At 40.2% G+C, this 13063-nt stretch overlaps 1 protein-coding gene across 1 annotated transcript in view; it reads left to right on the top strand.

The window, feature by feature from the left end:
* NEXMIF (neurite extension and migration factor) overlaps window positions 1–11149 on the top strand; it is a 463735-nt gene extending 452586 nt beyond the window's left edge. The window contains exons 4-5 of the mRNA XM_069747231.1: window positions 4923–5047; window positions 6339–11149. Of these exons, the coding sequence (XP_069603332.1) occupies window positions 4923–5047; window positions 6339–10564 (4351 nt within the window). The 3' untranslated portion in view covers window positions 10565–11149. The remainder of the gene's footprint in view (window positions 1–4922; window positions 5048–6338) is intronic.
* Window positions 11150–13063: the final 1914 nt, after the last annotated feature.

Below are 13063 nucleotides of genomic sequence, written 5' to 3'. Positions count from 1 at the left end.
ACCAGACTTCAGCACAACACAACTGATGGTTCCAACCCCATTCATAAGGCAAGAAATCCCACTTATTAAACCTGACAGGGCACACCAGTGAAGTGAAAACCATTCCCGGTGACTACCTCTTGAAGCTCATCAAGAGAATGCCAAGAGTGTGCAAGGCAGTCATCAACGCAAAAGGTGGCTACTTTGAAGAACCTAGAATATAAGACATAATTTCAGTTGTTTCACACTTTTTTGTTAAGTATATAATTCCACATGTGTTAATTCATAGTTCTGATGCCTTCAGTGTGAATGTGCAATTTTCCTAGTCATGAAAATACAGAAAAATCTTTAAATGAGAAGGTGTGTCCAAACTTTTGGTCTGTACTGTACATATACTATATACACACAGCGAGTTGTTTTATGGTTGGCTACTTTCAAGCATTTAATGAGAACATACCCCTGGTTCCTGTCTATAGCTAACGAAGTAAAAAATCCACATAGGAATTGTACAATATTTGGAATAAAAACTGCTATGGCAACTTTGAGATTTTTCTGTAACTTGTCATTTCTAAAGACCAGGTATGCTGTCATAATATTTAGCTATGCTAAAATAGGAACAATTGACATTATCTGACATTGTTTCTTATTTTTGCTAACATGATCTTATGCTATAAATTGGAGCTGCAGTATGCAGATAAATCCAGTGACGGCATTAGAATATGATGCTATTGGTGATGTATCGCTGTTCCTTTTGTTTAGTAGGAAATACATATCAAAGATTCTGCAGCATCCCTACAGGGCCCTGATTAAAGATCCCGTCATACTTAACAATTAATGACGTTTCTTTGCTAAATAAATGCTATGTATTTCACATTTGCACCACTCAGAAGCACATAGGCTTGGATTTGTTATATGCAAGCACATACAGAACCTATATGCGTAGGCTAGGTGCACATCTACTCTAAACATTTGTTTCATCATAGGAGCAGAAAAGTAAAAAAGTATGGTTTACCCAACCAATTTTGGTAGAAGGACCCCATAGTCTGTCATTATACTGCAAAAAAAAGTGTACCATGTAGCTTTGGGTTTTTTTCAGTAAAATTAGGGACCCCACTATAGCCAATATTGGGGTTCATTTTACCAGAAAATATATCCCTGCATCCTGTGTGATTATTTCCCGCAAATATGACAAGTGCAATGAAAATGGCTGCAAATAGAGTATCCAAAAACAGGTCTTGCATATCCTGTACCTTCATCTATAGCGTGCACAATATAAAACATCATTGCAATGTCATAAATTTGAACCTGATCATAAATTAGTCTACAATAGCTCTTCGTTGAGATCCCCATATTTATCAATTAATGTATCTAATTTTATATAACGAGTACAAGGCTGTAAATAGTATGGTGGCTCAGTGGTTAGCATTTTCAGAACTTGGGTACAACTCCAACTAAGGACATCATCTTCATGGTGTTTGGTGTATGCGTGGGCTTCCTGTATGTACTTTCCTCTTTTACTTCAAAAGCATACAGATAGGTTAATGGGTGTCATGTAACTTTGACCCTTGAGTGGCTGAGCTAAGGAAATAAAATTGTGAAGACAGTTGGGCAAAAGGGAAAGACCTTTAAAATATGTTCACATTACATAAGCTCAAAAAAGAATTGAGATAATACCATGAATTTAACAATCCACCTGAATTTCACATAGGTATAATCTATAAATTTGGGTGAGTTAATGTGAAGAAAAATGAGAGTTGTTGAAAAAGAAGCTCAAGATTTTTTTTTGTGGCAGGACTGAATGAAAAACCCCAATGAATTGCCTAAAGTTGACCTGTGGTAGACATCTCTGAACGCTGGTACCCCAGAGGATCTATTTCTATCTGGAAATGTAATAATCCAACACCTCCTATGTCTGTTTCCCATGAGCCATATAAAGTGTTCCTAAATAAAGACGTAAGGAACAGTAGCAAGAGAAGCAAAGACGGGATACAGCGGCCCACGTTACAAGGGTACTTTGGGATTCATAACTCCCATTTGAGTTAGCAACTTTGTTATATTCAGCTGCAATGTATTCCCTAGTCTGAGATTTAGGAGACCTCAGCGGAATGGATGTGTGGGTATGTAGTACATCGACGTCAGTGCAGAGTGTCCTCAGACATACAGCTGTGGTCTCCGGGGACAAAGACGTTATGAAGAGAATCTGCTGGGAATCGGAAGAATATGTATGTGCACTACTCTGTCATATTCTGGATCTATTAGGAGATAGCACTTTACATAAAAACAATCTAAAAACAAAAGATCCCAAACCCGTGCTGTAATATATTCAGATATTTCTACATTCATCTTATCTGATTAGTGATAGACACCAGACTTTGCAAGGAGCAGATTCTTAAAAATATGCAATATATAAGAGTATTTGCTTTTAACTATTTCAAATCTGTACCAGAAAAAGATATGGAAAGCCATGTAATAGCCAAATCCGTTCACTGCAGAAGAAACCTTCATCATTACTAGCAAGTGTATTCCGCTCCCCAGAATAGAGCTGAGCTCTCTCTTCAATCTCAGATCTTCACATTTCCGAGTTCTCTTTTTAATGACCTATCCTACATAGTCAGACATACAGCTGGCGCTCTGAAAGTAAACTATATAAGTCATCACCCAGTACAATTTTTATTTGATTATTGTCGCCTACTTTTATTATACTGTATGTATGTTAGGCCTAATTCAGACATCAGTCTTCATGTACGCATAAAAATGGCATCAACGTCAGTGTTTCTGATCAGTGTGTCATTGGTGTTTGGTCAGTGTGTCATCAGCGTGCCATTGGTGTTTTTCATGGATGGCTAAATAAATAAAGGTTCTCCTATTCTTTACTATGTTAACTATGGACAGCACAATTCTGCCACATGGACACCATCCATGTGCAGTATGTGTTTTTCAAGGACCCATTGACTTCTATTGGCACAAGCATAAAGTCTAGATCATGTGAAGTAATTATCCCCCTCTACTCCTCCTTGGTCAGGCCTCATCTGGAATACTGTGTCCATTTCTGGACACCACATTTTATAAAAAAGACATTGAAAAACTGGAGCAAGTTCAGAGAAGAGCTACCAGGATGGTGAGCGGACTGCAAAGTATGTCCTATGAGAAATGGTTAGAGAGTTTGGGAATGTTTAGCTTGCAAAAGAGAAGACTAAGAGGAGACTTAATGGCTGTCTACAAAAATTTCAAGGGATGCCATACTGTAGAGGGATCAACTTTATTCTCATTTGCACAAGCAATGGGATGAAACTGAATGGGAGGAGACACAAATTAGATATTAGAAAAAACTTTTTGACAGTGAGGGTAATCAATGCGTGGAACAGGCTGCCACGAGAGGTGCTGAGTTCTCCTTCAATGGAAGTCTTCAAACAGAGGCTAGACAGACATCTGTCTGGGATGATTTAGTGAATCCTGCATTGAGCAGGGGGTTGGACACTATGATCCTTGAGGTCCTTTCCAACTCTAACATTCTATGATTCTTTTTATCCCGGTTACCAGAAGAAAGCAGGCATGCGTTTGCTTTGTTCACACGTGGCATTTCTTTGTGGTGTTTTTCAGGTGTGATCACTCGTGCAGGGCCAGCGTTAGAGGCAGGCAGACCAAGCTGCCGCCTAGGGCCCCCGCTCCTCCAGGGGCCCCCAGCCATTGGGCTATAGAGCTCCTGAGTAAGAGGGGCCTAGCGCCGCCCCCTCACTGCATTCACCTTATTCACATCATAGATGCAGTTGAAAGCATTGATGGAGGAGAGAGAGTCATGTGACACGCCCTCTCCCATCACTCTCCTCTGCCTGTGACTCAGCGTGTTTCAGCAGTGGAGCTGATGAGACCTCTGCAGAAGTCAGAACAGCTGGGGAACGAGGAGGAGAGGTAAGTATTGTGTGTTTATGTGTGTGTCTGTTGCACGATAGTGTGTGAGGGAGGACTGCACTATAATGTGTGCGGGAGGACTGCAGTATACTGTGTGTGTTTGTGGGGGCTGTATTATACTCTTAGGGAGCTGCATTATAATGTGTGCGGGAGGACTGCACTATACTGTGTGTGTTTGTGGGGGCTGCATTATACTTTGTGTGCATTTGGGGCCCCACTTTGTCTAAAACCGACCCTGCACATGTGATTTGTCAACAGTACAAATACTTTTCTGCTTTATCTCAGTGTTCTTTGAACTTTCTCATTATTTTCTTTGATTGAAAAAAAATGATGAAAGAATTGCCAAGCTGCAGATTTCAAAAACACTGCCAGTCTCAAATTCAGTCAGGAAATAAACAAGCTCGTGCATGAGATTTCTGAAATCACATAGCTTTTGTTGGTACTGCAAAAACAAAGCTTCTGTTCTTCAAAAAAAAAAAAGGCACGAAAACCACACCAGGAGTGGAAGAAAAATGCAAAAGTGGTGCCGTGTTTCTATTATACTTTTCCTCTGTTTCATGCCTGATTTTGGCTTATACATGCTGATGTAAAATACTGACCAAATACTGAGCGTGTGAACGTGGCATTATTTTGATAATCTTTCTATCTTACTGTGCAGGTGCGTGGGAGACGGCGTTGCATGGGCGGATTTGGAGGACATAGGGTTACCAATTTGCTAGGGCATGAAGAGTCTTGTGAATAATATTATCTGTTAATATGTAACGTAACATATCTGATGACTTCTTTGTATTTCTATTGTTTAAAGACCCAATAAATAAAGATTTAAAAAAATAGAGTTGGAAAAATAGTACAGAACGCATTTGCTTTACCAGATACTGAACCATTAGCAAACATTCAAAATAATAAATCCACATGCAAAATCTGAAGAGGGTATAGAATATCGCGTATAACAATTTAAACAAACTACAGCATATCAAAATTATACTGTTACAACTGAGTTATAACGGTGTAACACTGACCCTTCTATTTTACAGGTTGGACACAAGTGGAGAGATATGGAGTGAGACCCAGAAAGATAAATTGATGGACGACCAGGTCGATAGAGAGTCTGCTTCCCAAGCAGCCACCACACTTCTAATAAATGGGATTAGTGGAAATGGTACGATTATTTTTAGATCTGCAACGGATTTATGGGGGAACTGAGGAACTGGGTTTTGGGGGGAAGCACAGAATTGAGAGAGACACACACACAGAATTTCAAGTAAAAAAAAAAAAGCTGAGTGTGGTCTCCATCTCTATTTTGTGTGTGCATTCAATTTTGAGTGGTGGGCACCAGTAGTCACTACATTTGAGAAAACAAGTGCTTCAGGTTTCTTTTTGTTGCACTGTGTTTTCCATTGAAAGCTATTTCTATGTGAAGATCACTCACATTTATATTCTTTCATTAGTAAAATGGGGATTCCCAAGTTTGGAAGTTATCCCCTATCCATGAAATAGGAGATCACTTCCTGAGCACTAGGGGTTCTACCGCCAGGACTCCCGCCAATTCCGAGAACTACGGCTCTGAAGAGTCCCATGTGAGCGGCGCAGTGGTTGATCCTGCGGACTGCTGCTACATTCATTATGGGACTATTGAAGAACAGCCGAGCACTAGGCCTCTATCTCAGGTGGTCCCATAAAGATGAATGGCGCGGTAGTGCAAATGTTCGACTACCGCAGTACTCATTCAGGGCTCTTAAGTGGTTCTTGGTATTGGCGGGGGTTCCAGCAGTTGGACCTCCAGTGATCGGGAAATTATCTCCTATTCTACGGATACGGGTTAACTTCCAAACTTGAAAACACCTTTTAAAACTTTGAGAGCCTATGTTCGTTATGGGTCATGTCCTATGATGATCATGAAAAAAAATTATATTTATATATATATATATATATATATATATATATATATATATCTCTTTCTGATAAGTAAAAAAAAAAGTGAAAAAAACTTGTAGAATTACGGTATATATGGTATCCAAAAGGTACAGTCACTTCTATAATTGCCCGTTTCCCTAAGTAAAACAAATGTCATCTATGTTATAACATTTATAATTAAGTTCCCATTCTGCTACTAACAAAAGAGAAATGGGACTGGGATATAATTTTTAAGAACATGCCCACACATAAGTAATGTCATTATGAGTGTTTGTATACATATGTCAGATAATTATTGATCAAACCTATATTGAAATATAATTAGTTTACATACCTAGGGGTCCATTCTCTACAGTGTCGAGGCTATTAACAATCATTAACAGTCATTCAGTTGAATGGCTGTTAACGATCGTTAATAGCTTTTGCATTTTAGCGACTGTATCCTGCTGTGTATTGATGTTTATATACATTTATACATTGAACAGCTTGATGAACAAAACAGCTAAAACATTGTATCTTCCCCCCCCCTTCTGCAGAGCCGCATGATCCCGTGGATGATGTGAAGTCCTTTGATGCTGCAGATGCTCCTGTCACATTTCCAGCCTTAAATCAGAAAGAAATCCATGCCTGTAACAGAGCATTGCCACCCATCATTTCCAAAGAGCCTTGCTTGCTGGGTCCACCTTCTCCACTACGTTTATCAGATACAGCAGAACATGTTAGCAGTGACCCATCAGCTCAGGCCATATCCTTGACAACCTGTGTCACTAAAGGCCTCAGTTCTTGGTCTTTGCCCAGCGAAAGTGACAAAACACCTTTCACCATCATGGAGCCTGGGACAATGTCAACCTTGACTGGTGACTGCTTGATGCAGCAAAGTCGGACTTGCTTGGGTTGCTTTATAGAAACAAAGGATGGAGTAGACCCAGAGCCTGGCATCAGTTTGAAAATGGGAGATATAAGTAGAGATTATGACACATGTCCAGTTTCTGACATAGGGATTCACTGCATGAGTACGGCTGATAGTCTAAAATATGGTGATCAACTACTCTCAGACCAGCTCTTAAGCTTCCCTGTCCATAAGTCACAAGAGTCTGATAAAAGGGACCATGACAAATCTGACAGTGATTCAGAGGACTCAGCTCAAAAGAACTATTATGATGGCTTACTACTGGACAAATGCAATGGAGATGAAGCTCTGCTGGCTAACCCTAACCAGGAATGGGGCTACTTTGAGTCGTTTATCAGTGAAAGCAAAATTGAACTACTTGACTTGTGCTCTAAAAATGAGCTCTCTGTTAATTTGTTTTCAGAAGAAGATGTGGATAATTACATGTTTGATGACGATGATTCAACACTTGGCAGTGATGTATGCTCCTTAAAAATCAGGTATGAATCATTTCAGGATAACGTGAGAGAGAAGACAAATGCCCTACAAGAAGATGCTCAGTTTAATTTCTTCCCAAGTGTCTTCACCAACTGCCCCAAGAGAGAAAGTAAAGGATCAAAGAAAAGGTTAGTTGACCCTTCTCAATTCAAACTGGAAGAAGGTGGGATATGGGAAGACGATGATGAAGAAGATGAAGAAGAAGAGGTTGAAGGTGTAAAATCTGGCTTAAATAAGACCTGTGGAAACATGGACGTGGTGCAATATATAAGCACCAAAAGAAGTCACTTTCTGGATTCCGTTAACTCAGCTGAAGACTCAGGCGAGTACAGTGATGATAGCTCATACAGTGAATCTTCATATGATGTTCTAGGAGACATCAAGGACTGTACAAGATATCTTTCACGTGAACACTCTCATTCGTTGATTCAACCAAATTATGGTCTGAGGGTTAAAAGAAAAGTCAGGTACAGTGATGACTACTTGTACGATATGGATTCACTGGAGAATGAAAAGATTGTTGAGAAGAAGGAAGGAGCACCAGATGGACCCAAAGAAGAAGACGATGATGACTGGTGTCCTAAGAAACGTCGGAAAGTTTGTAGGAAGGAGCCACCTGTAATCATCAAGTACATCATCATCAATAGGTTCAAAGGTGAGAAGCACATGTTGATAAAGCTTGGGAAGCTTGATGCAACTGAGTCAACAGTCACTTTGAGTGACGATCAGCTGGGAAAATACCAAAAGCTTGCTCCACTTAAAGACTACTGGGAAGAAAAAAGGAGGAACACTTCAGCCATGAATGCACAGAGACTTCTTAATGGAAGCGAGAATGCCACTCCACCAAGGAAGAGAAAAGGACAGCTAGCAAATCGGCACAGATTACAGAGGATACAAACTATCGAGCAACCAGTGAGCAGGGAGATGCTCTCCTCTTATGACCACAGACAGGGATGCAGTAGCAAAGATGAGGCTAGCCTTAATGACCTGCGTTCTATAACTCTGGAAACCCCAAGCTGTGTAAATGGTTTACACTTAAGTGACATAGCAGATGCGGCACCAGTAAAATGTAGATCTTTAGAAAGGGAATTAAAATGTGCTGACCGTAAGGTGATAAGAAGAATAAAATTTAAAAGTGAAGCCAGGCTGAAATGCAAACAGCTCAAGCGAGAGCAGGTGACTGAAATTAGTACAGCAGATCCAATTGAAAACTTCCCAGTGATTGAGAACCAGGATTCTGCGGTTCTGTTGAAAGAGGAAACCATTCACAATGCCTCAGACAGTTCCCATCCATCTCAGTGCCATGCTGACAACGAAGCTAAAAATTCTCCATTTCTACAAGCCACCTGCTCTCCTGACAAGCCATTACCATCTGCTCACATCACTACCAATGTACCAGTAATCCCTGGAGGGTATCTACAGACTTTGTTAGATGCATCAGATTCATCTAGTGGCACTGGTATAACATACTTTGCCCCTCATCCCTTGGGGCAGCACTCAGTTAACATCATGCCAACAGAAAAACACTTCAGTTCCCTTCAACTTGCGCAGAGCTGTGTGCTTTCTCCCCCTTCAGAGTCTGAGCTTCAGCAGTCACCCCATCACTTGGATATGGAGCAGAACTTCCCAGAAATGTGGCACGGCAAACCACCTAGCAGTCAGGCTGAGTTCATATCTAACCTTAGGGAAGTGACCATCATTCCCGGAGATTTTGGTGCTCCTGCTGCTGTATCGGATACAGACATGACAGTCTCTGGATATAGTCAAGTTCAGCCGAACAGCAGCAAACAGCTGTACCACAAAACATATTTGCAAGAAGACCAGATGCAGCAGGATGACTCCTATCAGTCCTGTCATTATAACAGTGGAGATGGGCATTTTGTTTTGCAAAGAGGCACACTCAGTACAGACAATGGAAGGCTTATTAGTTTTGACTCAGTGGGCTCATTGTCAGTTAGTTCCAGTAATTACAGCTCTTTAAGCATGAAATCTTGTGAAAAAGATGGGGAAGATGAAATAAGTGACGATTTCTTAGCTCACTGCAGCCCCAAACTTGTAATTCAGCAGAGCATTGATGAAATCACCCCACTGAAGGAATCTACTGACCTTCTTGACATCTCCAACTTCACCCCTGACAAATTCCGCCACTCATCCCTATCAGAGATGTCTCCACCAGATACCCCCAACCTCTCTCCTCAAATAACAGCAACAGATGTAAAGTCAGTAGGGAACATAAAGGCTTTTCAAAATGGTTCCCAGGTAGTGATTAATGGATCAGAGAAGACCAAGTGGAACTGTACTGTTCTTCCTCCACAGGAGCAGAACAATAGTGGTTTTGCACTAAATAACCATCAGTTTCAGTTTCATATGTTTAATGATGAAGATTCTGTCAGTGTTCTGGAGAAAGGTCCATGTTTGCCATTTGATGAGTCTGCTGTTCCTGTTCATACCAATGGTAAAGCCTCAAAGTCAAAAAAGAAACTGTCTACTAGCAAAAACACAGGTGCCAACCAAAGTTCTTCTCCAAAAAGTAGCAAGAAGAAAACCCCTAAAGCCTGCAAAGGGGGAGATAAAACACAAACAAAGACTCCTCGACAAACAGCCCCTAAAACACCCAAGAAAGGAAAAAATGCCAACAGCGCAAAACCCCAAAGTGCAGGCAATCAATCAGGTCTATTGAATAATGCAAACCCTACAAAACAGGCTTTAACTGACTGCTTGCAGCTTTATGAGCCTGGCTCATCCAAAACAGGGAAGCACATAGCTGGGGTCAATGAATGGACGCTTGATAAAGGTAACAAGACTCCTTGGCCTGAACCTAGGGTAGGGAATGGAAACAATCTTCTTGACGATGATCAAAGAGAATTTGAGGAACCATCTAATATTCTTTCCAATATCGCATCTGGAATGGCTGATGTTCAGAGGTTCATGATGGCATCAATGGAGCCTTTTTACAACCCTGTGGGACCAAGTGACATCCCTGATATACTATTGTCTCCAGAGTCAAACAGCCTAAAATTAAAAACATTGAAAATCTTAGCTGGGACACAACAGGATTTCAAGAAAAAGGTAAATGGTAGTGCGGCAGGGGGCTCCAAGAAGTCAACCAACAAGGGCTCAGGTAAGAACAATGCTAAGTTTGGAGGCTTTGATCCAAGCTGTACATTAGGTTATGGAGCCAACCTTCACGCAGCCTTCTTTGATAAGAACTTTGGAAACCTCAGTATTTTAACCAATAACGTACCCACACACAAAAAGTTGTATCGTCATAAATCAACATCTAAGTCTCTGCGAGATGAAAACTGTAAAGGGAAAAGAATGGACCAAGCACACAAGGACCCCGTGGTTACAGCTGCATTTGAAAAACTGAGGTAATGTTGCACCAAAAGCTCTAAAGCGCATCTTTTTCTTTTCTTTGCATTTGCTAAGCCTGCTGGTCCTTGTTTATTTCTCTTTTCAAACAATCTTAAAAAAAAGCCTAAAGCTGCATGATAGTCATTGCCTTGCAAATAAAGAAGAGTACGCGCATGACAAATGCTAACAAGCTACCTAAAATCACTGGTTCCAGACTTGGCTGGGGTTTGCAACGACTGAAGGCTAACACGAACTTCTACTTTCTGCTCTTTGGCTTCTTTATTTACATTTTGTGCTTCTTTGTTTCTAACGCAAATGTTTACTTTTTTTTTCCCAAAAAACCTTGTAAAAACAACAACAAAAAAAAAGGTACAAAAAGGAAAATTATGCATTGAAACGCCACAATGTGGAGTCTATAGGATTTGCAACGCCTATGTTGGTTAGGTTCACGTGGTCCCATGATGCGTTCTTCAGCTCCCCCTGCTGCACATTCACAGGATCTGCATAGGAGATTCCAAATGCGTTAAACTCTATTGTCCCAACTGCTGTAACGAGCTGACACCAAGCGTTTTCCTCTGCAGAAATTTACGAATGCATTTGAAGCAGAAGAAAAAAAAAAGAAACATTTTTAATTGAAAAAAAAAATAGACTTTCCTTTTTTTTTATAGAAAAAAGAAATACATTGATGTTTATGTTTTTGTTTCTTTGGGGAAAAAAAAATATATGCCTTGTGGTTTGTTGATCTGTTAAGTGCTGAAATCCAGGGTTTACATTGTGATGACTTGTTTGAAGGGCAGCTTAATCTGGTATTCTCTGTGAAAGACTGTTTTAAAGTCATACTGTTGTACAGTAGTTAATGCACTATTACAACCCACAAAAGAGAAATTGTGCCAAACTCTGATCTGTGACTGTACATATTTTTATTAAATATATATAATATATATATACATATAGACACAAATATATATATTACTGCATTTCATTAGTGGGTATTCAGTCTGGATCTGAGCCTTTTGCTTTACTGCAAACATTCCAAAATCCATCTAGAAAGTCACCTGACAAAGCACCTGAGAAACCTAAAGTGACCATTACGCGGGGACAGACTCGTTCATAAGAGTGAACACAGTGAATATATAGTGCCATATTATCTTACCTCATATCATAGTCTGATTGCAAGGTACATGGTATTTTGAGGAACTATCAGTTTGATATCATCTATGAACCCACAGAAGACCAAAGGTGACGTCGAATCTAGATCCCTTGTCTTCATCTCGTCCCGAAACATTTCAGCACTGAAGTGCAGAGCAATATGCTGCAGAACCCCAGAAAGAAAAATGGGGACATAGATAAGTCTTTAGTACTGCACAGACTTTGATTCCTAATGCCAGTATTGTATATAAAGCAATGCTTCCCAAAAGCAACCACTGTAAATCTTAGCAGAAAAGCCTTTTCTTTAGCGTAGAATCTTCCGCAGGTTTGTCTTTCTACACTGAGCCAATGATTGACATCCTAATATACAGGCAGCGCGCCCTTTATGTTTTATCCCAACGGCCTTTCTTATAGAACAATCATATAACGAGACTACAAACTGAAAAGAAATGTGTGTTTAGAAGAGATTATTGTATCACTTATACTTTGACTTAAATGTTCATTTCTTTTTCTTCACTTTTATGACATTGCATGTTTGGCCATGCCATTATATGAAGGAATTTTACCCAAGGATATGCTATATATTAAATTGTGATATTGGTTCTACCGCTGCATGTCTCGTAAAACAATTGTGGATTTATGTATCCCAGCTTGCGGTTTACACAAGATGTGCACATTGTACATATCACTATTGAAATAAGGAAAATTGTAGTACAAAAGCCATACATTGTAACACCGGAGCTATCCATTGTCACGGAGCTTTCCTATGTCTGCCGATTTCCTGACAGCCATTTTATTACACGGCGCTGATCTACTAGAGATCGCGATAATCAGTGGTAATAAATATATAATCTGACCATGAAATGCAGATCCCACCTTTCCTCCTTAGGCAATATTCACACATCCATGTGATGTGTTCGTGTGAAATATTTGTGTTTTTTTTTTCCCTCGGGCGTCACACTGACCCATAGAGTTTCATTGAGCTATACAAACATCAGTTTTAAAAACAGATTGGCATCGCTGATCCATAAAGGCTCTTTCGGAAGTCCGTGATCATCTGTCCAATCTCCGGCCGCAATGTGTTCGGTATGACCGAACTGAGTGCGACAGCCTCGTAGCCAGTCTGTGCATTGTGATCTGAGATGGAACCGATGATCACGGACGTCTGAAAGAGCCTTTAGTCTCCGAGCAGGTCCTAGTCTCATCTGATTTGAGGATCAAACTTTGCCATTAAAGTTTCCGGGGATCCGTGAGACAGATGAAACTAGGAAGACAGACTTTGTACATCATCTGAATTTTAACTGATACATTGTTAAGCGTCAATGGATAAAAAATTAGGACATTCTGATTCAGTGGGAAAAAAAATGGATG

This window comes from Ranitomeya imitator, chromosome 2, assembly GCF_032444005.1.
Source record: "Ranitomeya imitator isolate aRanImi1 chromosome 2, aRanImi1.pri, whole genome shotgun sequence".
In the NCBI taxonomy this organism is placed as follows: Eukaryota; Metazoa; Chordata; class Amphibia; order Anura; family Dendrobatidae; genus Ranitomeya; species Ranitomeya imitator.
The sequence above is the reverse complement of the archived record's forward strand: the minus strand, read 5'-3'. Positions and strand labels throughout refer to the sequence as shown.